General features: G+C 45.0%; 2 protein-coding genes across 4 annotated transcripts; both read right to left on the bottom strand.

The window, feature by feature from the left end:
* Window positions 1–1,533: 1,533 nt before the first annotated feature.
* LOC112232756 (thyroid receptor-interacting protein 6-like) lies at window positions 1,534–23,059 on the bottom strand. 3 transcript variants are annotated; one of them, XM_024399972.2, is made up of 10 exons: window positions 22,909–23,059; window positions 13,855–14,065; window positions 13,433–13,569; window positions 13,061–13,174; window positions 12,405–12,980; window positions 12,144–12,240; window positions 11,815–11,984; window positions 11,431–11,609; window positions 3,739–3,859; window positions 1,534–3,585 (listed from the first exon to the last, which is right to left on the bottom strand). In XM_024399972.2, the coding sequence occupies exons 1-10, from the start codon at window positions 22,909–22,911 to the stop codon at window positions 3,454–3,456; spliced, it is 1,740 nt and encodes a 579-aa protein (XP_024255740.1). In that variant the 5' UTR covers window positions 22,912–23,059; the 3' UTR covers window positions 1,534–3,453. The 3 variants fall into 3 exon arrangements, with proteins under 3 accessions (XP_024255740.1, XP_024255741.1, XP_024255742.1); XM_024399973.2 differs by having other exon boundaries at window positions 12,144–12,237; XM_024399974.1 differs by lacking the exons at window positions 13,855–14,065; window positions 22,909–23,059 and having other exon boundaries at window positions 13,061–13,212; window positions 13,433–13,522.
* Window positions 17,411–23,077, bottom strand: LOC112232759 (thyroid receptor-interacting protein 6-like). The gene is made up of 10 exons (XM_024399978.2): window positions 22,983–23,077; window positions 22,447–22,645; window positions 22,009–22,145; window positions 21,618–21,731; window positions 20,885–21,409; window positions 20,607–20,700; window positions 20,293–20,453; window positions 19,920–20,098; window positions 19,197–19,317; window positions 17,411–19,050 (listed from the first exon to the last, which is right to left on the bottom strand). Exons 2-10 carry the CDS (start codon window positions 22,634–22,636, stop codon window positions 18,919–18,921), a joined length of 1,653 nt encoding a protein of 550 aa, XP_024255746.1. The 5' UTR covers window positions 22,637–22,645; window positions 22,983–23,077; the 3' UTR covers window positions 17,411–18,918.
* Window positions 23,078–24,125: the final 1,048 nt, after the last annotated feature.

The raw sequence follows: 24,125 nt of genomic DNA, 5'->3' as shown, positions 1-24,125 counted from the left end.
AACAACGTAATTAATAAATGCCATACACTATATGCTATCGTAAAAATAATAACTTGGCTGTGTTTGTGAAGTTCTTAGATAACATTAGAATATTGAAAAAATATATATGTCAAATAACAAAATAGCATTTTCATTAGTTTATGTAGGCTAGATGTAAAACCCCCCAAAAATACAAATGTAAATCAAAAAAGTGTTCAATTTTATTTGTGGAGTGTTTAAGTTACAACTATGAAACAGAAAGCATATGTGTGGAAACAAGGTAACGACTTCCACATTTATTTGTTTGAATATGCACCTGGCGAGATGAATGCTTACTTCTTCTGCGAACATGATGGGGGGGTGGGAAGGAGAAGCTAGAGATTAAGGGAGGGTTGAGCGGACAGTAGGCAGACCTTCCAATCAACATTTGAGTCTCTTCATATAATTAGCAGCTCTGTGCTGAGCGTCAGAACCACACATCATTCCAGATACACGCATTTGAGCTGGTGGGGCAGATCTCAACTGACACACACCACCACTGCGACTGGCTGAGAAGGACGTCAACCTTCAAACTCCTCTGTTTAACACCTTACACTTGATCAACACTACACTGTGAATTAGTCTCAGATGGGGTGCCTTTACTATTCCCAATAGGGTGCCATTTCAGACAGGGCCCTTGTCAAAAGTAGTGCACTGTACAGGGAACCAATCACATCCCTGTATTCGTCCAAGGGAGGGTGATCCAAGGATGAAGAAATCTATATATTGGTGGCGCCAATGTTACGTACAACTTCAACGGGGCTGTGTTTTGTATGTGGACCAAACAACCTTCCTTCTCTCAGATCCAGCCATTTGTTTTGTTCTCCACTCTAGGCTGGTTATTGTTGGACATCCAGTCTAAGATTATTGCTGCTGAATATAGCATTGAAGGATACAATCGATATACATTTGAATCAATAGCCAAACATACGGACAGGGTAGATGCTGTGTTCTCAGCTACAGGTGTTACTGGTGGCTCTGCTTCAGTGTTGCTAGCGAGGGTCAGTGTCGCTCCACACAGAATGTTCTAAATGCACTAGAGAGAGACACAACCAAGGACAAGGTGAGTGGCTGACTAACTTGTGTCAATAGCCTCATTTATACCTAGTTCTTACATGAGTCCAGATCTTCTCCACATTCTGATCGTGCCCACATTGTAGCCGTTCCAACGACACATGGTGGTAAAATGAGTCTCATCCATCCAGTATGTCTGCATTGTGAACATATGTCCCTGTCCCCCCCTGGAACTTCTTTTGAATGACTTTCACATCATGTTACCGTGCCAGCACCAGGCAGCCCCGCTTCTCCTTGGATCATTTAAAGACCCATTTTTTACATTGTCACACAGGTACTGTAAATGACAGCTACTTAATTTGTTGCATTGTTTAAAGGTCTAGAATGTTGGTTATGCTTGACCTCAAATCAAATAAACTTAGAACATTAATTTAAGTATGGTGCCTTTCCATAGGTTGGGGTCTAGTACAGCGGTCTATCAAGAAAGACATACACATGATGTAGTTTGCTGGAAAAATAGGATGGTTTATTGTCTTTGATCATACTACAAATCGGTATTAAAAGGGGAAAAAGAAGCTAATCATTCACACACACCTACTTATAACTTGAGTCAAATTGTACAAACCACCTGCTCAGTCTATTCCTCTCATGGACAAATGATTATTCTGCAGTACTTATCAATAGGATGCTGTGGAACAAAATTACACAGTGAAAACAAAGTGATGACCCTTACCCTCATAATCACAGATAAACATCAACTTTGTGACAATAGCAGCACAACAGGAGTTGAAATAAATAAATAAGTGAAAAATGCAACTTATAAGGGCTCAAAACAAGGGCCTTCGTATCATTGTGCTCATTGACCTACACTCTTAGAAGAATCAAATACTGAAACAAAACATGATTCTGGACCAAAAAAAACAATAGATATTTTAAGGGTCTTGTAGTTGGAAGAGAAGCTTCAAACCCATCAAACCATACTAGCAGTTATTAAATTACAAGACAAAATGACAAACTAAATTGACAAATTACAATTTGGGAATAACTCGTCAGAGTTACTTAAACATTGCCAACAAATCTAACTCCTAAGGCTAAGCTTAAACAAAAAACCATATTAGGATGTTCTCAGCCCACGTGGCCAGCATGGAGATCGCAGTTTCTCAGTGATTTAAGGGCAAACATTTCATTGCACCTTATTCATCTTCATTGTAACGTATCAAATCAACCCAAATGTTAAAAAAAGGAAAAACATATGAACATTTTAAAAGAGAGGGTGTTTGGACTGGTATACAAGTAACATTATCTAAAATGCAGTACACAAATTGCTGTCCAGTAGAATAAAATATGAATGTTAAAGTTCTGACATACAGTGCAAGATATCATAATATGACAGCCTACATATCGTATTAACATCCAATAATAAAGCATCGACTTTAGTGATCTCTTTTTCCATCTACTTTCTAAAAACGCTTGACTGCACAACACACTGACTACACCTACTTGGTCTCCAAACACATTCGCCACAACCAAAACCATCTGCAATATGAACTCAGTCAGAAATACCTTGCATATGTGCACTTTGAGGCAGGTCAGCACTGTTATTGACTTTAGTGGTATACAAAATATAATGGTCCATTATCTGGACTGGTCAGTTACCCCACAGCCAGGAAGATATTGTATTCGTCGCCATTATCCTCCTCTTCCTCAATATCACCTCATTTTCCTACTTATAGTACGTATAGTATTCCTCCACATAGTCAATATCAATCAATCATTATTTTCCATAGAGCTCCTTCCATGTCCCACCTGTGTCTGGCATGATAGTGTGTATGTGAGAGTGTGCAACATGAAGGATAGTGTGCGTGAGACAGTGTGCAACATGAAGGATTGTGTGTGAGTTGAGCAGTGGTGCCGTCAAGTGTTTGGGATGGAGTGGGGGGGTGCATATTAGGGGCTCTATCCAGTACTGGTATTGGACTAAGGGGTAGGGAATAGGGTGTAGTGGGACGGGAGTAGGAATAGAGAATGTGATCGTATGATGGAGAGGATAAGGCATAGGGGTCAAACTTTGTCAATCCATGTTTCAATAACCTGTAATCCTGTTCCAACAAACCTGGTCAAGGGAAATTAAATAATGACTTCATATTGAAGACTGTCATATTGATGTTCAATAGGCCAACTACTACTGATTCTTCAGCTTTGGGCATCTGAAGAATAAAGAAAGGCTGAGAGGATGAAATTGAAGGGGGATGAAGATGCCCTTAGACACAGTCAGGTTTACATTCCCCTTGTGGTTAAGGTTATGTATCAGAGGAGTAGGACTGATTCCAGATCTCTAACGTCTACCCCAGAGCAGGTGAAAGTAATGGAAGGGTTGAGGGGGTCATAGGTTAAAGGTAGAAGGTGACTTCCTATAGTTGGTTAGCAGTCAGTGGAGATATTGGCAGAGAGGCCCTGGATGCGCCGGGAGCTGCAGTCCTTACACAGGATGTGACCGTCCAAGGGGTAACAGCCTCGCCCCTCACCCTCAGACGACAGGCGCAGACCACACTCCTGGAGGGGACAGAGAAAACACATTCAATCCAGGAACACTGGATTTGGTTCAACTGGGGGAGCTGTGTACATTTGATGTTTACAGTTTGGCAGGCTATCACATCATTCAACTTGAGTGACCTGTTTAACACACACACACACACGACCGCTCACCTCACACCCATAGCAGTTGACGTGGAAGCTGCGGTCCAGTGCCACAATACAGACCGCCGCATCCTGGCCCGGCTCAGGCATGATGGCCTGGCCACACACTGAGCAGCAAGGGCCAAACTTCCTGTGTGGGACAGGAAACACCAGCGTCAACACTAACAGAGCTCAGAGTGTGGAAAACAACAATCAGATATAATAATCTGTCCAATAGACTCATGTCTAGAACTTGTAAACTCAAAAGCGTAATTCAAAATTGAATTGATCAAGTCTCCCATTGATCAGTTAAACTCTGAATTACACTTCACAAGTTTCTAAGTTTTAGACATGGGTCTACTGGACAGATGATTATATCTGATTGTTGTGCTAGTGTTCTAGTTGATTGCATGCCTGAAGTATAGTCAGTGGCCTTCGGAGTAGCGCAGAGTTCTAAGGCACAGCTTTAGACGTCACTACAGACGAAACCCGTGACGCGGCACACAATTGGCCCAGTGTCGTCCGGGTTTTTTTATTTAACCAGGTAGGCCAGTTGAGAACATGTTCTCATTTACAACTGCGACCTGAACAAGATAAAAGGAATGAGGCAAAAGCAACGGAATTGCACATGGGGGTAAATAAACGTACAGTCAATAACGCAATAGAAAAATCTGTATAATGTGTGCGCAAATGAAGTAAGGAGCTAAGCCAATAAATAGCCCATAGTGGCGAAGTAATTTCAATTTACACTGGAGTGATTGATGTGCAGATGAGGGTGTGCGAGCAGAAAAACAAAAACAAATATGGGGATGAGGTAGGTAGTTGGATGGGCCATTTACATATGGGCTGTGTAAAGCTGCAGCGAACGGTAAGCTGCTCCGACAGCTGACGCTTGAAGTTAGTGAGGGAGATAAGTCTCCAGCTTCAGTGATTTTTGACAATTCATTCCAGTCATTAGCAGCAGAGAACTGGATGGAAAGGTAGCCAAAGGAAGTGTTGGCTTAAGGGATAACCAGTGCAATAATCCTGCTGGAGCGTGTGCTACAGGTGGGTGTTGGTATGGTGACCAGTGAGCTGAGATGAGGCTGGGCTTTACCTAGCCAAGACTTATAGATGACCTGGAGCCAGTGGATTTGGCAACGAATATGAAGCAAGGGTCAGCCATGAAAGCATACAGATCGCAGTGGTGGCTAGTACACTGCTCAAAAAAATAAAAGGGAACACTTTAACACAATTTAACTCCAAGTCAATCACACTTCTGTGAAATCAAACTGTCCACTTAGGAAGAAACACTGATTGACAAATTTCACATGCGGTTGTGCAAATGGAATAGACAACAGGTGGAAATTATAGGCAATTAGCAAGACACCCCCAATAAAGGAGTAGTTCTGCAGGTGGTTACCACAGACCACTTCTCAGTTCCTATGCTTCCTGGCTGATGTTTTGGTCACTTGAATGCTGGTGGTGCTTTCACTCTAGTGGTAGCATGAGACGGAGTCTACAACCCACACAAGTGGCTCAGGTAGTGCAGCTCATCCAGGATGGCACATCAATGCGAGCTGTGGCAAGAAGGTTTGCTGTGTCTGTCAATGTAGTGTCCAGAGCATGGAGGCGCTACCAGGAGACAGGCCAGTACATCAGGAGACATGGAGGCCGTAGGAAGGCAACAACCCAGCAGCAGGACCGCTACCTCCGCCTTTGTGCAAGGAGGAGCAGGAGGAGCACTGCCGGAGCCCTGCAAAATTACCTCCAGTAGGCCAAAAATGTGCATGTGTCTGCTCAAACGGTCAGAAACAGACTCCATGAGGGTGATATGAGGGCCCGACGTCCACAGGTGGGGGTTGTGCTTACAGCCCAACACCGTGCAGGACGTTTGGCATTTGCCAGAGACCACCAAGATTGGCAAATTTGCCACTGGCGCCCTGTGCTCTTCACAGATGAAAGCAGGTTCATACTGAGCATGTGACAGACGTGACAGTCTGGAGACACCGTGGAGAACGTTCTGCTACCTGCAACGTCCCCCAGCATGACCGGTTTGGCGGTGGGTCAGTCATGGTGTGGGGTGGCATTTCTTTGGGGGGCCGAACAAGCCCTCCATGTGCTCGCCAGAGGTAGCCCGACTGCCATTAGGTACCGAGATGAGATCCTCAGACCCCTTGCTAGACCTCATGTGGCTGGAATGTGTCAGCAGTTCCTGCAAGAGGAAGGCATTAATGCTATGGACTGGCCCGCCCGTTCCCCAGACCTGAATCCAATTGAGCACATCTGGGACATCATGTCTCGCCCCATCCACCAACGCCACGTTGCACCACAGACTGTCCAGGAGTTGGTGGATGCTTTAGTCCAGGAGGAGATCCCTCAGGAGACCATCTGCCACCTCATCAGGAGCATGCCCAGGCGTTGTAGGGAGGTCATACAGGCACATGGAGGCCACACACACTTCTGAGCCTCATTTTGACTTGTTTTAAGGACATTACATCAAAGTTGGATCAGCCTGTAGTGTGGTTTTCAACTTTAATTTTGAGTGCGACTCCAAATCCAGACCTCCATGGGATGATCAATTTGATTTCCATTGATAATTTGTGTGATTTTGTTGTCAGCACATTCAACTATGTAAAGAAAATGTAATTAATAAGAATATTTCATTCAGATCTAGGTTGTGTTATTTTAGTGTTCACTTTATTTTTTGAGCAGTGTATATGGGGCTTTGGTGACAAAACGGATGACACTGAGACTGCATCCAATTTGCTGAGTAGGTTGTTGGAGACTTTTGTAAATGACGTTTCCGAAGTCAAGGATCGGTAGGATAGTCAGTTTTGCGAGAGTATGTTTGGCAGCATGAGTGAAGGAATATAGGAAGTCAATTCTAGATTGGAGATGATTAATATGAGTCTGGAAGGAGAGTTTACAGTCTAGCCCGACACCTAGGTATTTATAGCTGTCCACATATTCAGAACCGTCCAGAGTAGTGATGCTAGTCGGGCGAGTAGCTATCGGTTGAAGAGCATGCACTTAGTTTTACTAGCATTAAGATTGACTAGCATTAAAGAGCAGTTGGAGGCCACGGAAGGAGTTTTGTATGGCGTTGAAGCTCATTTGGAGGTTTGTTTACACAGTGTCCAAAGAAGGGCCAGATGTATACAGAATGGTGTCGTCTGCGTAGAGGTGGATCTAAGAATCACCAGCAGCAAGAGTGACATCATACACTGAGAAGAGCCGGCCCGAGAATTGAACCCTGTGGCACCCCCATAGAGACTGCCAGAGGTACGGACAACAGGCCCTCCGATTTGACACACTGAACTCTGAGTAGTTGGTAAACCAGGCGAGGCAGTCATTAGAGAAACCAAGACTGTTGAGTCTGCCGATAAGAATGCTGTGATTGACAGAGTCGAAAGCCTTAGCCAGGTCGATGAAGACGGCTGCACAGTACTGTCTTTTATCAATGGTGGTTATGATATTGTTTAGTACCTTGAGCGTGGCTGAGGTGCACCCATGACCAGCTCGCATACCGGATTGCATAGCAGAGAATGTCCATTGGGATTCGAAATGGTCGGTGATCTGTTTGTTCACTTGGCTTCCGAAGACTACAGAAAGGTAGGGCAGGATGGATATAGGTCTGTAGCAGTTTGGGTCTAGTGTCTACCCCCATTGAAGAGGGGGATGACCGTGGCCACTTTCCAATCTTTAGGAATCCCAGACGATACCAGAGATGTTGAACAGACTAGTAATAGGGGTTGCAACAATGGCAGCGGATAATTTTAGGAAAAGAGGGTCCAGATTGTCTAGCCCAGCTGATTTGTAGGGGTTCAGATTTTTTAAGTCTTCAGAACATCAGCTGTATGGATTTTTGTGAAGGAGAAGCAGGGGGTGCTGCAGAGCTGTTGGTCGGGGTAGCAAGGTGGAAAGCATGGCCAGCCATAGAGATATGCTTATTGAAATGATTGATTATCGTGGATTTATCGGTGGTGACAGTGTTTCCTAGCCTCAGTGAAGTGGGCAGGTGGGAGATGCTCTTATTCGCCATAGACTGGTGTCCCAATATTTGGGGGAATTAGTGCTACAGGATGCATGTTTGAAAAACAAGCCTTTGCTTTCCTATCTGACTGTATATATTGGTTCCTGACTTCCCTGAAAAGTAGCATATCGCAGGGACTATTCGATGCTAGTGCAGTACGCCACAGGATGTTTGTGCTGGTCAAGGGCAGTCAGGTCTGGAGTGAACCAAGGGCTATATCTGTTCTTAGTTCTACAATTTTTGAAAGGGGCATGCTTATTTAAGATGGTAAGGAAAGCATTTCTAAAGAACAACCAGGCATCCACTACTGATGGGATGAGGTCAAAATCCTTCCAGGATACCCGGGCCAGGTCGATTAGAAAGGCCTACTCGCTGAAGTGTTTGACAGTGATGATAGTTGGTCATTTGACCACGGACCCATAACAGTGAGGCAGTGATCGCTGAGATCCTGGTTGAAAACAGCAGAGCTGTATTTAGAGGCCAAGTTGGTCATGATGATATCTATGAGGGTGCCCATGTTTACGGTTGTATCTGGTAGGTTCCTTGATAATTTTAGAGAGATTGAGGGCATCTGGCTTAGATTGCAGGACAGACAGGGTGTTCAGCATATCCCAGTTTAGGTCACCTAACAGTACGTACTCTGACGATGGATGGGGGGGGGCAATCGTTTCACATATGGTGCCCAAGCACAGCTTAGAGCTGAGGGGGGGTCTATAACAAGCGGCAACAGTGTGGGACTTATTTCTGGAGAGGTGGCGCGGCAGCGTAAACTAGTGGTTAGAGCGTTGGACTAGTATCCAAAAAGTTGCAAGATCGAATCCCCGAGCTGACAAGGTTCAAATCTCTCCTTCTGCCCCTGAACAAGGCAGTTAACCCACTGTTCCTAGGCTGTCATTTAAAATAAGAATTTGTTCTTAACTGACTTGACTAGCTAAAAAGGTAAAATAAAAAAAAGTTAAAGTAGAAGCTGTTTGGGCATAGACCTGGAGAGAATGGCAGAACTCCGCAATTCCGCCCCCTTTAGTAGTTCTATCTTGACGATAATTGGGGATGGAAATTTCAGAAGTTTGTGGCCTTCCTATGCCAGGATTCAGACAAGGCTAGGACATCAGGGTTAGAGGAGTGTGCTAAAGCAGTGAATAAAGCAAACTTAGGGAGGAGTCTTTGATGAAAAACATGAATTAACCCAAATTACCCCATGGTTTTTAAGGTTACAGAAGTCAACATATGAGCACCTGGGGACAAGCAGGGCCTGGGTTAACCTCTACTTTACCAGAGGAACAGGAGAAGGGTACGGCTAAAGGCTATTTGAACTGGTCGTCTAGTGCTTTGGGAACAGAATTAAAAGGAGCAGATTTCTGGGTGTGGTAGGATAGAGTCAGGGCATAGTGTACATGCAAGGTTATGGTAGGGTGCGAGTACAGTGGAGGTAAACCTAGGCTTTGAGTGAAGATGAGGTTGCAGGCGCCAGTTAAGCTAGGTGCAGTCTCCACATGTGTGGGGGGGTGGGACAAAAGGGCTATCTGACATGTTGAGAGGGAACAGGGGCTCCGCAGTAAAGGGCTAGGCATCCCGCTAGCAGGAAAACTTCCGGTGAAACTGAAGGGCGTGCAATTCAAAAGATAATCAGAATTACGGATATTAAACATTTAGGTACAGTGGGGCAAAAAAGTGTTTAGTCAGCCACCAATTGTGCAAGTTCTCCCACTTAAAAAGATGAGGCCTGTCATTTTAAATCATAGGTACACTTCAACTATGACAGACCCCCCCAAAAAATCCAGAAAAATCACATTGTAGGATTTAATGAATTTATTTGCAAATTATGGCAGAAAATAAGTATTTGGTCACCTACAAACAAGCAAGATTTCTGGCTCTCACAGACCTGTAACTTCTTTTTAAAAAAATTCATAGTTGAAGTGTACCTATGATGAAAATTACAGGCCTCATCTTTTTAAGTGGGAGAACTTGCAAACAAAATTCTTTTTTGCCCCACTGTACATACAAGTGTCTTATATTGGTTGAAAGCTTAAATTCTTGGTAATCTAAATGCACTGTCCGATTTACAGTAGCTATTACAGCGAAAGCATGCCATTGCTTGAGTACGGCGCCCCACATCTAAATATTTTTCCACCGGCATAGGTTTCTTAAATTCACAAATAGTGATTACATATTCACTTTTTGAAAATCTTCCTGATTTGTCATCCAAAGGGTCCCAGATATAACATGTAGTTTCCTTTTGTTAGATAAAATCCTTCTTTATATCCCAAAAAGTCAGTTTAGCTGGCGCCATCGATTTGAGTAACTCACTCATTCAACTGCAGAGAAAGAAATCTGAAAATCTACCCCTAAACTTTGTTTCAACAGGTCAAAATACATTTATTTACTCCTCAGATACCTTAAAATGTAAACTATAATATTTCTTACGGAAAGTAGTATGTCCAAACCGATTTTCGCAGGTGCGTCTGGTCTTCATGGCATGGCCGAACACAAATTTCCAAGACTGTCCCTGTAGTACAACTGATATTTCTTATTCATTTTGGAAGTTACAAGTCTGAATCCTTGAACATCGACTGCTGACACCCTATGTTAGCCTTAGGAATTGCATACTGGGAGCTAGAATTGAGTATACCTTTATACTTGCCTTTGTAAGACCATGGTCTCAAAAAACAAATACTCCTACATTATTTTATACAAACGTCAAAGTGTTTTCTTTCCAATGGTACCAATTATATGCATATCCTGGCTTTAGGGTCTGAGCAACAGGCAGTTTACTTTGGGCATGTCATTCTGGGGGAAATCGAGCATAGCCCTAAGAAGATAAAGGCATATTGACATGAGGCATAAAGCAATCACAGGAGAGCAAAAAACAACAGGTAAGACAAAGGGTAAATGGCGATGAAGGTTAGCTACACACAGGGCCTGAGTTCTAGGCTGTTAAACAAAATGAAGTACTGTGTTAATGAACAGTCCAGCAGGCATCAATTGTGTAGCCGAGTGATCATAGGGTCCAATGAGCAGCAATAGACGAAACAGAGCTTCGGTAGTCGTTACTACGCTAGGCGAGCGGGAGACAAGGTTTAGAGGAAGCTAGCGGGCCGGGGATAGCAGATGGGTCTTCAACATCCACAACGCAGAGGCACATCGGCCGAATTACTTCAGCAGACCAGCCGTGATGGATCGGCGGGGCTCCGTGTCAATAAAGGGTCCAGGCCAATTGGCAAGAGAGGTATTTTAGTTGGTGTACTTCGTTTGCTAGCCGGGAGATGGGCCTAGCTCGTGCAGCTTCTGGACAAGGGCGTTAGCCACAATAACAAATCGGTAACAGCTAGCTACCTGCGATGATGTGGTGTAATGGTCCAGAGCTTGCAGCAGGAATCCAGTGATGTAGTGAGGGTAAAAAAGCAGTTCGATATGCTCAGGGCTGATATCGCGCTGTGCAGACTGGCAGGTATTATCCGCGCTATCCAGGATGAAGCGGCAGGTGGAGCTAAAAAAGGTAAAGACCGCTAGCAGTAGCTAACAATGACTAAATAGCTAGTAGATAATTAGCTGGCTCCAGTAATAAAGTCTAAAAATATATCTGTATGGGAGTTGCAGCGATGGGACAAGACTAACTACCAATCGGATTTCATGAAATTGGGGGTGAAAAAATAAAAATACAGTCAGTATCTGGCAACGAGGAAGTGTGTTCAATCTGTGTTGCTGACCTGTGGAAGTCGTCTAGGCAGTGGATCTGAGCGGTGGCGTCCAGGGTGAAGGGCACGCCGTCCAGGCAGCAGCCACAGACCACGCAGTTGAAGCAGCGCGGGTGGTAGGCCTTGCCCATGAACCGCAGGATATAGTCCCGGATGGGTTTGGAGCACTTGGAGCAGCGCTCTAGGGTACTCTGAGGGGGGAGGGAGAGGGGCAGCACAGGTTCAGACAGAATAGTGTGCGCTAGAGAGAATCCAATCAATGGAGATGACGGTGAAAAAGAGCAAAAGAGATAAACTGATGAATTGAGAGACTACATTTCTTTTTAGCAGTAGAACAAAAAGAGGGAGAAGAGACTTCCCAATACATAAAGAGGACAGTCAGTGACAGCCACTTACAATGTAACAGCTCTCGCAGTAGCTATGCTTGTCCAAGGCATAGAACGGTTTCCACATGAGACAGGCGTGGCAGGTGACGCAAGTGAAACACTCCACGTGGAACACCTGCTCCATGGCGATACAGCCGCTAACGTCGCCAAGGACGTTGTCACCGCAACGTGCACAGCGACCTGGTAGTATGGAGGGAAAGGGGAGAAGACATGATGCAAATGGGAGGGACATATTGTGGTATTGAAATGAACTGTGTCGCCCAAGGCGACATTCAGATGTGTTGACTGGACTGTTATTTACAAAGGACACAATTTTATTAGAAAGAAAGCAGAACGTACCAAAGTATTCTTTGGCAGGGGGATGATTCATGTCATACACAAACTTCTTAGTGAGCTGGTCCAACTCCTCCTCTGGTCTCAAAGCTGCTGTCCCCTGCTGGACAAATAAATGCACATTTTCCAGAAAAATCAGCATAGAGAATTTCACTTTCCCATTTAGATCAGTGAAAGCAAGAGACTGGAGATACAAGTACTCAAAAAGGATCATAGTTTATCTTAGAGGCACCACAAACAGTTGACGTTTGAACTCCAGACACTCACCTTACTGGGCTGACAGGCGGAGCGTGGTGCCGAACATGACCCTGATTTTTTAGTCTCTGTGCCTCTATTGGACGAGGGGCACTGGGTAGCTCTCCCTCCAGACCCTGCGGCACTCCCCTTGTAACGCCTCTCAGAGTGCAGCTCCTGGGCTTGGGAAGCAGGGTTGGAAGGGTACCAGCCATGAGGGACAGTCTGATTCTGGGGCGAGGGCCACAAAGCGTGCTGGTGGTGTGGGGGAGGGGTGTAACCCTGCTCAGCTTGCCTACCAGTCTGGGAGTAGGTTACAGGCTGGGCTGTTTTGTCCTGGACGCGAATCCTCGGGCGAGTAGTGGTGGAGGCTGTAGTGTAGGAGGAAGGGACAGGCTGGGGGTAAGGTTTGGAGACCTGGGCATCGGCGTAGTCTGGCTGGGTGAAGTACAGGGGATCTCTGGGGAATGGGGGTGTAGGACGGTACTGGTGTTGGGGGTGAGGTGGGAGACCCTTGAACAACCTGCCCTGAGAGGGTGCTCCTGGCTGGGCTGAGGGTTTGTAGTGGTCCCCTGTGATGTGTTTGTTGTAAGGCACGTTGTCGTACAGCTGCGAAAGAAAGGGACCATTAATATATATTTTTTTTAAAGCATTCATCACAGTTCCAAGTCATCAGTCAGGTAGCTTACCTGTGTGCTGTTTTGTGAGTAGCTGTCCAGATCATCCAGCATGCAGGTGAGCGAGTCAATCTCTGCATCGATGATGGAATGGTGTCCAATCGGCTTCTCAGGAGGTCCCTGGTGCTGAATTTTTTTTTGCAGGGTCACATGAAGATGGGTGACTTTATAAAATGTCACAACAGCAAGAGATGGATAGACAGAAAATGTAGAAATCTGAAAATGTGTTTGTCCCAATACATTTGAATAAAGGATGAGCGATTTCTGGCTTCATTACAAAATTACATTACTACAAATCTATGCCTGGAAACAACACTAAACACTATGGTGAAATGGACCAATAGTCAGTGGGAAATCCAGGACACAGAAGCAATTACAACCTACCATCAGCTGGTAGCGGTCCATGTGAGGGTTCAAGGATTGGTCTTCTTTGAGCCGGTGGGGAGGTGGTTGGTAGTAGTGGTCAATAGATTTAGGGTGAAACCCTGGGTCCTCTTGGTGGTGGTGCTGCATGGGCCCAGCTGTAGAACACATACAAAACAGTGCACTTTACATTTACAAACAAGACTTAATAACCACAGGGTACACTTACATTAATCACATGACAAACATTTATTTGCATCAAGTACTAATCACCAAAGCTGTTGATGTACTCAGTAGTGTGTCAGGTCCAACGCTCTACTCCAAGGCTTGAGCTACAGAATAACTGACTTCTTTTCACAATAGTCCATCACAAGTTCTCATTATAGCAAGGTTTCACACAAGACAAGCCCAGTGTAATGTAAGGCCCACCACCATGTTCTTACCTGTGGGACTAGTAGCCATGTACCTAGTGGCCATTCCTCCTCCTCCTCTGTTCTGGACATGGACCACATACTTGGGCCGGGTGTCCGAGGAGACCTTCTTGGGCTGCTGTCTGTACACGGCTGGTCCGGAGTCGGATATCAGGGGGACGGGTCTCTCCGGGCTATCCGGAGCCTTCGGAGGCGGCCAGGTAGGACCAGACATGTCAGGGTTCTTAAAAAAAGGTTGTCGTGATTAAACTGTTATACTTTAAAACTATAACAAAACAATTACATGTTGGTATTAATCAGGTTCTTATAAAAAAAATGTCCAACTGCACTGTCCAACTTTGGCAAGAAGACTTGTCACTGCCACACCAACATACATAATGGTTTTTGTTATTTTTGCCCTAGAAATACACATCTGATACAAATAATCAAAGCTTGATGAGTTGGTTATTTGAATCAGCTGTGTAGTGCTGCCAAAACAGTCACCTGGGGGCAGGGCATGACCGTGTTTGGGAAACCCTGGTCTAATTGACTCAATAACCGAAACAACATCTCTAAGTTTAAGTTCCTTAATTTGAATGAACCAGAAAATAAATAGTTATTTCCAGTTGATTATCAAAGTTAGCTGGCTAACTCATTGATCCAGCTATGTAGTTTACCACTCTGTTACATAGAGTGCGCCAACACACACACTCAAAAAATAAAACACACGCACAAATTCCTGATATGTGAGACCTATGGCTTGTCCCACAAGGACAAAGGATGCATGTTAGAACCAGGTATAAACAGGGCTAATGTGTATAGCGTTTTTATTCATTCTTGAAAGATATTCTGTAATATATATATCTTCACCTTTATTTAACCAGGTAGGCCAGTTGAGAACAAGTTCTCATTTACAACTGCGACCTGGCCAAGATAAAGCAAAGCAGTGAGACAAAGACAACCCAGAGTTTCACATGGAATAAACACAATAGAAAAATCTGTATACAGTGTGTGCAAATGAAGTAAGGAGGTAAGGCAATAAATAGGCCAAAAGTGGCAAAGTAATTACAATTTAGCAATTTACACTGGAGTGATATATGTGCAGATGAGGATGTGCAAGTAGAAATACTGGGGTGCGATAGAGCAGAAAACAAAGATGAGGTAGGTAGTTGGTTGGCTGGATGGGCTTTTTCCTCAAAAGTTCTACAATTTCAAGAGGACTGGTCAGATTAAAAGACCATCACTTCTACTTGTTAAATGATTTGATGAAGCTTCTAATGTTTTGGTCCTTGAGTAACTGACAGAATTAAGGGTCCCATGAAAAACATGTTTTGGAGTCTAGCAACAAAGAAGTTCAAATATCCAAGGTAATTGCCATGTTACCAGTCAGGTAGTTGTTTCTGTAGTTTAATTTACATTCTATTGTTTTCTACTCGTTCCCTACAGGACCTCTCCCACATCCTCCTGCTGAAGATGTTGAACCTGATGACCACAGCCGCGGGGGAGAACGAGGTTCTACCAGACATGGAGGCACTCGGGGTGAGGTCGGAGGTGGTGCGCCAGCTACCCCTCAACCAACGGGAACGCAAGGCAGGATGCCGGAACTTACTGGAAGACCTTCACATCATGTTAGCCCACCTCCTCACCATCACCAAGCAGCCCCTCTTCTTCCTGTTGGATCACTCAAAGACCTATTTCTTAGTGTCACACAGGTACTGTAAATGACAGCTACTTAATTTGTTGAGTTGTTTAAGGTCTAGATTGTTGGTGTATGCTTGACGTCAAATCAAATAAACTTATTGTCCTGCTTTTCAAATCATTCAATCATCAATTTGTCACGTGCCAAATGCAAGTGTAGACCTTGAAGTGAAATGCATAACCAACAATGCTTTAAGAAAAAAAGTTAAATAAAATTAACAAATAATTCAACAGCAGCATTAAATAACAAGCAAGGCTGTAAACAGGTAGTACCGGCATAGAGTCAATGTGCGGGGGCACTGGTAAGTTAAGGTAATTTGTACATGTAGAGTTAAAGTGACTATGCATAGATTATAAACAGAGAGTAGCAGCAGCGTAAAAGAGGAGTCTGGGTAGCCCTTTGATTAGCTGTTCAGGAGTCTTATAGCTTGGGGATAGAAGCTGTTAAGAAGCCTTCTGGACATCGACTTGGCGCTCTGGTACCGCTTGCCGTGCAGTAGCAGAGAGAACAGTCTATGACTAGGGTGGCTGGATTCTGACAATTTTTAGGGAATTCGTCTGACACCACCTGTTATAGAGGTCCTGGATGGCAGGAAGCTTGGCCCCAGTGATGTACTAGGCCGTACGCACTACCCGCTGTAGTGCCTTAGTCGGAGGCTGAGCAGTTGCCGTACAACCAGACAGGATGCTATCGATGATGCAGCTGTTGAACATTGAGGATCTGAGGACCGATGCCAAATCTTTTCAGGCTCGAGGGGGAATAGGATTTGTCGTGCCCTCTTCAAGACTGTGTTTGGACCATGACAGTTCATTGGTGATGTGGATACCAAGGAACGTGAAGCTCTCAACCTGTTCCACTAAAGCCTGTCGATGAGAATGGGGACGTGCTCGGTCCTCCTTTTCCTGTAGTCCACAATCATCTCCTTTGTTTTGATCACATTGAGGGAGAGGTTGTTGTCCTTGCACCACACGGTCAGGTCTCTGACATCCTCCTTATAGGCTGTCTCATCAATGTCGGTGATCACGGTCATTGGCACACTCGGATTTGGAAACGTGTCTGGCCATGCAGTCATGAGTGAACAGGGAATACAGGACGGGACTGAGCAGGCACACCTGAGGGCCCCTAGTGTTGTGGACCAGCGTGGCGGATGGGGTGTTCCCTACCCTTACCACCTTGGGGTAGCCCGTCAGAAAGTTCAGGATCCAGTTGCAGAGGGAGGTATTTAGTCCCAGGGTCATTATCTTGGTGTTGAGCTATGAGGGCACTATGGTGTTGAACGCTGAGTTGTAATCAATGAACAGCATTCTCACACAGCTGTTCCTTTTGTTCTCGTGTGAAAGGGCAGTGTTGAGTGCAATAGAGATTGCATAATCTGTGAATCTGTTGGTGCGGTATGTAAATTAGGAGTGGGTCTAGGGTATCTGGGATTATGGTGTTGATGTGAGCCATGACCAGCCTTTCAAAACATTTCACGGCTACAGATGTGAGCGCTACAGTCAGTAGTCATTTAGGCAGGTTATCTTAGTGTTCTTGGGAACAGGGTATATGATGGTCTACTTGAAACATGTTGGTATTACACAGACCTAGACCGTTTGGAATGTCAGTGAGGACACTTGCCAGTTGGTTAGCGCATGCTCGGAGCACACATCCTGGTAAGCCGTCTGACACTGTAGCCTTGTGAATATTGACTTGTTTAAAAGTCTTACATCAGCTACGGAGAACGTGATCAAAATTGTCCGGAACAGCTGGTGCTCTCATGCATGTTTCAGTGTTACTTGCCTCGAAGCAATCATAGAAGTAATTTAGCTCATCTGGTAGGTTTGTGACAGGTTGTCCTGTGTAATAAAACTGAATAGGTACAGCGATCTATCAAAAGACATACACATGATGTAGTTTGCTGAAAAAAAGGATGGTTTATTGTATGAAAAATAGCTAATCATTCACACACTTCAAACTCAAATCAAATTGTGCAAACCATAAATCAAACTCCTAAGGCTAAGCTTAAACAAAAACCCAAAGTGAACACACGAGGACGTTCTCAGCCCACGTGGCCAGTATGGAGAACCCGGTTTCTCAGTAAGACAATGGCAAAAAAAATACTTCATTGTGCCTTACTAATCATTGTAAAGTATCAAATCAACCCAAATGTTAAACAAGGAAAAATATCTAAAAAGCACATTCACATTTTAAAAGAGGGGGTTTGGACTAGCATAACATTCCCTAAAATGCAGTACCAATTATCATTATACAAATCACTGTCCTGTGGAATAAAATATTGATGTTCTGTTCTGACATGTGGTGCAAGATATAAGACAACCTACATACTGTGTAAACATCCAATGAGATCAAAGCATTGACTTGACTCAACTGGTTCTTTTTCCAATCTTTCCTTCAGTCTACTTTCTAAAAACTCTACTCACTGCACCACACTGACTACACCCACTTGGTTGCCATATTGTGTTCCATTATCTGGACTGGTCAGTTACCTCATAGCCAGGAAGACTTTGTATTCGTCAATATCACCTCATTTTCCTACTTATCTATCAATAATTTTACATAGAGCTCCTTCAATGTCCCACCTTTGTTGGGCAGGATCGTGTGTGTGAGTGCGCGCAACACGCAGGATCGTGTGTGTGTGAGTGCGCGCAACACGCAGGATCGTGTGTGTGCGAGTGCGCGCAACACGCAGGATCGTGTGTGTGTGTGAGTGCGCGCAACACGCAGGATCGTGTGTGTGTGAGTGCGCGCAACACGCAGGATCGTGTGTGTGTGTGAGTGCGCGCAACACGCAGGATCGTGTGTGTGTGTGAGCGCGCAACACGCAGGATCGTGTGTGTGAGAGCGCGCAACACGCAGGATCGTGTGTGTGAGAGTGTGTGTGAAACACGCAGGATCGTGTGTGTGAGAAGCAGTGGAGCAGCCCCTGCTGCCTGCAGGTCAGGGGCTCTATACAGTACTGGTATGGGACTGAGGGGAAGGAGGTGGAGTGGAAAGGGAGTAGGGGTAGAGGATAGTGTAAAGCAGAAGATAAAGAAAATGGGTTGAACTTAAATCTATCCACGTTTCAATACCCTGTACCTATAAACCTTATGAAGTCATCATTTAATTTTACTTGACATTGAAGACTGTCAGGTTGAGGTTCAATAGTAGGCCCATTACTAATTCCTAAGCTTTGGGCATCTGAAGAATAACGAACAACTATGAGGATGAAGTTGCCCCTCGAGACTGATTTCAAGTCAGGTTAACATTTCCTCCTTGTGGTTAAGGTTATGTATCAGAGAGGGTAGAACTGATCCCAGATCTGTTCCTTAGGGCAACTTTTACCCCAGAGCAGGTGAAAGTAATGGAACGGTTGACGGGTCATCGATTAAAGGTAAGAGGTGATTTTCCATAGTTGGTTAGCGGTCAGTGGAGATTTTGGCGGAGGGGTTCTGGATGTGCTGGGCGCTGCAGCCCTTACACAGGATGTGACCGTCCAGGGGGTAACATCCTCGCTCCTCACCCTCAGAGGACAGGAGCAGACCACACTCCTGGAGGAGACAGATATCACACAGGGTCAATCCAGGAACACTGGATTAGGTTCAATTGAGGGGGCTGTGAACATTTAACATGGCCTGCCAAACTGTAAATATCATTCAACTTGAGTGACAGTTTTACGAACACAGTGACCTCTCACCTCACACACATAGCACTTGACGTGGAAGTTGCGGCCCAGCGCCACTATAATGACCGTCTCCTCCTGGCCCGGCTCGGCGATGATGACCTGGCCACACACTGAGCAGCGAGGGGCAAACTTCCTGTGTGGGACAGGAAGCAGGAAGTACCAGCGTCAACGCTAACATTAGAGCTCAGAGGGTGGGAAACTAACAATCAGATATAATAATCTGTCCAATAGACGCATGTCTAGACTTAAACTCGTAAAGGGTAATTCAGAAATGATTTGATCAATGGGAGACTTGATCAATTAAACTTTGAATTATGCTTTGAGTTCAGGTTTTAGACATGAGTTGATTGAGTGGTGAAGCAGTCTAAGGCACTGCTTGAGATGTCACTACAGCCTCAGGTTCGAGATCCGTGAGGAGGCGCACAATTGGCCCAGCGTCCAACCCAGGGTTAGGGGAGGGTTTTGCTCTAGCGATGGGATAAGGATGTGGCAGGCCGGGAGCATACACGCCGACACCCTCGCCAGTTCTACAGCGTTTCATCCGACACATTGGTGCGGCTTGCTTCAGGGTTACGTGAGCAGTGTGTCAAGAAGCTGTGCGGCTTAGCGGGGTTGTGATTTCGAGTTGCAGCGATGGGACAAAACTGCCAATTGGATATCATGAAATTGGGTAAAAAAAAATAAGTACAGTCAGTATCTGGCGGCGAGTAAGTGTTTCCTATCCGTGTTTCTGACCTGTGGAAGTCGTCAAGGCAGTGGATCTGGGAGGTAGCGTCCACGGTGAAGGGCACGCCGTCCAGGCAGCAGCCACACACCACGCAGTTGAAGCAGCGCGGGTGGTATGCATTGCCCATGGACCGCAGGATACGGTCCAGGATGGGCTTGGAGCACAGAAAGCAGCGCTCTAGGATACTCTGAGGGGGAGAGGGTTAGCACAGGTTCAGACAGAATAGTGTGTGTGTGTGTGAGAGAATCCAATAGATGCGGAGAAAGAACAAAAAAGAGCAACTGATGAATTGAGAGACTACTGCAAAAAAAAAAAAAATGTAGAACAAGAGGGAGAAGAGACTTCTCAATACAAAGGGGACAGTCAGTGACAGCCACTCACAATGTAACAGCTCTTGCAGTAGCTCTGCTTGTCCAGGTCGTAGAACGGTTGCCCCCGGAAAGTGGCGTGGCAGGTGACGCAAGTGAAACGCTCCACGTGGAACACCTGCTCCATGGCGATACAGCCGCCAAGGACTACGTCACCCCAACGTGCACAGCTACCTGGTAGTATTGAAAGGGGAGAAGAGATGAGGAAAATGGGAGGGACATATTGTGGAATTGAAATGAACTGTGTCGCCCAAGGGGAAATTAAGATGTGTTGACTGGACTGTTATTGATAAAGGACATACAATTTTATTAGAAAGAGGAGCGTACCAAGGTATTCCTCTGTAGGGGGATGATTCATGTCATACACCAACTTCTTTGTGAGCCCATCCAACTCCTCTTGTCTCAGAGCTGCTGTCCTGTGCTGAACAAATAGATGAACATTTCCCAGGAAATAAAAAAAAAATAACGTTCAGCATTTAGATTTCACTTTCCCATTTAGATCAGTGAAACCAAAAGACTGGAGATACAAGTATTCAAAAAGGACCATAGTTTATCTTAGAGACACCACAAACAGTAGTAGATGTTTGAACTCCACAGACACTCACCTTACTGGGCTGATAGGCGGAGCTTGGTGCCGAGCCTGACCCTGATTGATGAGTCTCTGGGACTCTTTTGGGAGTGGGACTCTGGGAGGCTTTCACGCCAGACCCTGCGACACTCCCCTTGAAGCTCCTGTCGGAGTCCTGCGCCTGGGCTTGGGAAGCAAGATTCTGGGGCGAGTTCCGCAACATGTGCTGGCGGTGTGGGGGAGGGGTGTAACCCTGCTCAGTTTGCCTACCAGTCTGGGAGTAGGTAATAGGCTGGGCTGTTTTGACCTGGACACTGAACCTCGAGCCAGTAGGGGTGGAGGCGGTAGTGTAGGAGGCAGGGACATGCTGGGGGTAGGTTTTAGAGACCTGGGCGTCAGTGTCGTCTGGCTGGGGGAAGTACTGGAGACCCTGGTGGGGATCACTGGGGTTCGGGGGTGCAGGATGGTCCGTGGACTGAGGAGGGAAACCCATAGACGGCCATCCCTGAGATGGAGCTCCTGGCTGGGCTGAGGATTTTTTGTAAGGCACGTTGTCGTACAGCTGCAAAAGAATGGAAAGGGACCATAAATACATTGTAAGTACTAGATTAAAAAAATATATGTAACTAACAACCGAGGCCTAAATATCCAGAGGAACCAGTGATACTGTTTTCATAGCTGTCCGAAAGTGTAAACAGTCTTATGCTTCTGTATTAAGTCTAACAAGGTATCCTTTATTCCTCACAGTCCCATGTAGTCATGTAGCCTACCTGTGTGCTGCTTAGTGAATAGCTGTCCAGATCAGCCAGTATGCAGGTGAGCGAGTCAATCTCTCCCTCAATGTTGGAGTGGTGTCCAATCAGCTTCTCAGGAGGTGCAAGGTGCTTTTTAAAAAAATTGAGCAGGATCACATAATAAAGATGGATTCCTTAATAAAATGTCAATAGAAGGAGATGGATAGGTATACAAAAAAGAATGGCCAAAGGCATTTGTCCATTGTCCAAATACATTTTTATTTGAATATTGGATATTGAGTAATTTCTGACTTTTTAACTAAATTAAATGACTACAAATCTTTGCCTGGAAACAACACTAAACACTATGGTGAAATGGACCAATATTCAGTGGGAATTCCAGGCTACAGAAGCAATTACAACCTACCATCAGCTGGTAGCGGTCCATGTGAGGGTTCAAGGATTGGTCTTCTTTGAGCCGGTGGGGAGGTGGTTGGTAGTAGTGGTCAATAGATTTAGGGTGAAACCCTGGGTCCTCTTGGTGGTGGTGCTGCATGGGCCCAGCTGTAGAACACATACAAAACAGTGCACTTTACATTTACAAACAGGACTTAATAACCACAGGGTACACTTACATTAATCACATGACAAACATTTATTTACATCAAGATGTTTATTTACGTCAAGTGCTAATCACCAAAGGTGTTGGTGTACTCAGTAGTGTGTCAGGTCCAACGTTCTACTCCAAGGCTTGAGCTACAGAATAACGGACTTCTGATTTTCAAAATAGTTCATCACAAGTTCATTATAGCAAGGTTTCACAAGACAATCCAGTGTAATGTAAGGCCCATCACCATGTTCTTACCTGTGGGTCCAGAAGCCATGTACCTAGTGGCCATTCCGCCTCCTCTGTTCTGGTCATGGACCACATACTTGGGCCGGATGTCCGAGGAGATCTTCTTGGGCTGCTGTCTGTACACGGCTGGTCCAGAGTCGGACATCTGGGGGACGGGTCTCTCCGGGCTATCCGGAGGCGGCCAGGTAGGACCAGACATGTCAGGGTTCTGAAAGAAAAATAGGTTGTCGTGATTAAACTGTTGTGCAAGTGTTTTATAGTTTTAAAATATGTTGGTATTAATAAGTTTCTCATAAAAAAAAAAAACAGTAAAAAATATATTTTTTAAAACTGGTGCACTGTCTTATTTAGGTTACAGGTAAGCACTGGAAACCCAATGATGCTTCAACCTGGATGTCCTGTGTCAACTCACATACGCAGATTAACAATAGTCTTATAGTTGAGAAGCAGCAAGAGAGTACCATTACCAACCATGAGGGAATTCCAGCAGACAAAGACACAAGAGGGGTATACCACAAAGCAGGATCAAGGAGTTAGCCAGCTACCTTGAATAATTATTCAGAAAGAACTGTATTCTTCGGAAAGAAACTTGAAATGTGCGTGGCCTGATTCAGGGCTGCCCTGGGTGCATGTTTTTCTTTTTGCCCTAGCAATACACAGCTGATTCAAATAATCAAAGCTTGATGAGTTGGTTATATGAATCAGCTGTGTAGTGCTAGGGCAAAAGCCAAAACATTCACCTGGGGGCGGGGCATGACCATGTTTGGGAAACCCTGGTCTAATTGACTCAGCAACAGAAAAAAACACATCAAAGTTTAACTCCCTTAATGAACCAGAAAATCAAGTTATTTCTGGATGTTCATTACATTTGGCTGGCTAACTCATTGATCCAGCTATGTAGTATACCACTATGTTCCACAGAGTGCACCAACACACACACTCAAAGAACAAAACACGTGCACGATACCACAGGTGCGAGATCTATGGCTTGTCCCACAACAAAAAAGGACGCATGTTTGAACCAGGTATAAACAGGGTAACTGTGCATAGTGTTTTTATTCATTCTTGAAAGATATTCTGTAATATTGTCAACTCAAAAGTGATACCATTTCAAGAGGACTGGTCAGATTAAATGACCATAACTTGTACTTGTTAAATGATTTCATGAAGCTTCTGATAATGTTTTGGTCCTTGAGTAACTGACAGAATAAGTGGTCCCAAGAAAACCATCATGTTATGGAGTCTAGCAACAAAGAAGATCAAATATACATGGCCATATCCATGGTGCCAGTCAGGTAGTGGTTTCTGTAGTTGTATTTTGTGGTATTGTACTGTACTCTACAGGACCTCTCCCACAACCTCCTGCTGAAGATGTTGGACCTGATGACCACAGCCGCGGGGTAGTACGATGTACTTCCGGACCTGGAGGAGGCACTCGGGGTGAGGTCGGAGGTGGTGCGCCAGCTACCCCTCAACCAACGGGAACGCAAGGCAGGATGCCCGGAACTTCTATTGGAAGACCTTCACATCATGTTAGCCCGGCTCCTCACCATCACCAAGCAGCCCCTCTTCTTCCTGTTGGATCATTTAAAGACCTATTTCTTACAATGTCACACATGTACTGTAAAAATGATAGCTACTTAATTTTTTGCATTGATTAAGGTCTGGAATGTTGGTGTATGATTGAC

The sequence above is a fragment of the Oncorhynchus tshawytscha genome, linkage group LG15 (assembly GCF_018296145.1).
Source record: "Oncorhynchus tshawytscha isolate Ot180627B linkage group LG15, Otsh_v2.0, whole genome shotgun sequence".
NCBI lineage: Eukaryota > Metazoa > Chordata > Actinopteri > Salmoniformes > Salmonidae > Oncorhynchus > Oncorhynchus tshawytscha.
Note: the sequence above shows the minus strand (reverse complement) of the source record. Positions and strands in the feature narration are given on the sequence as shown.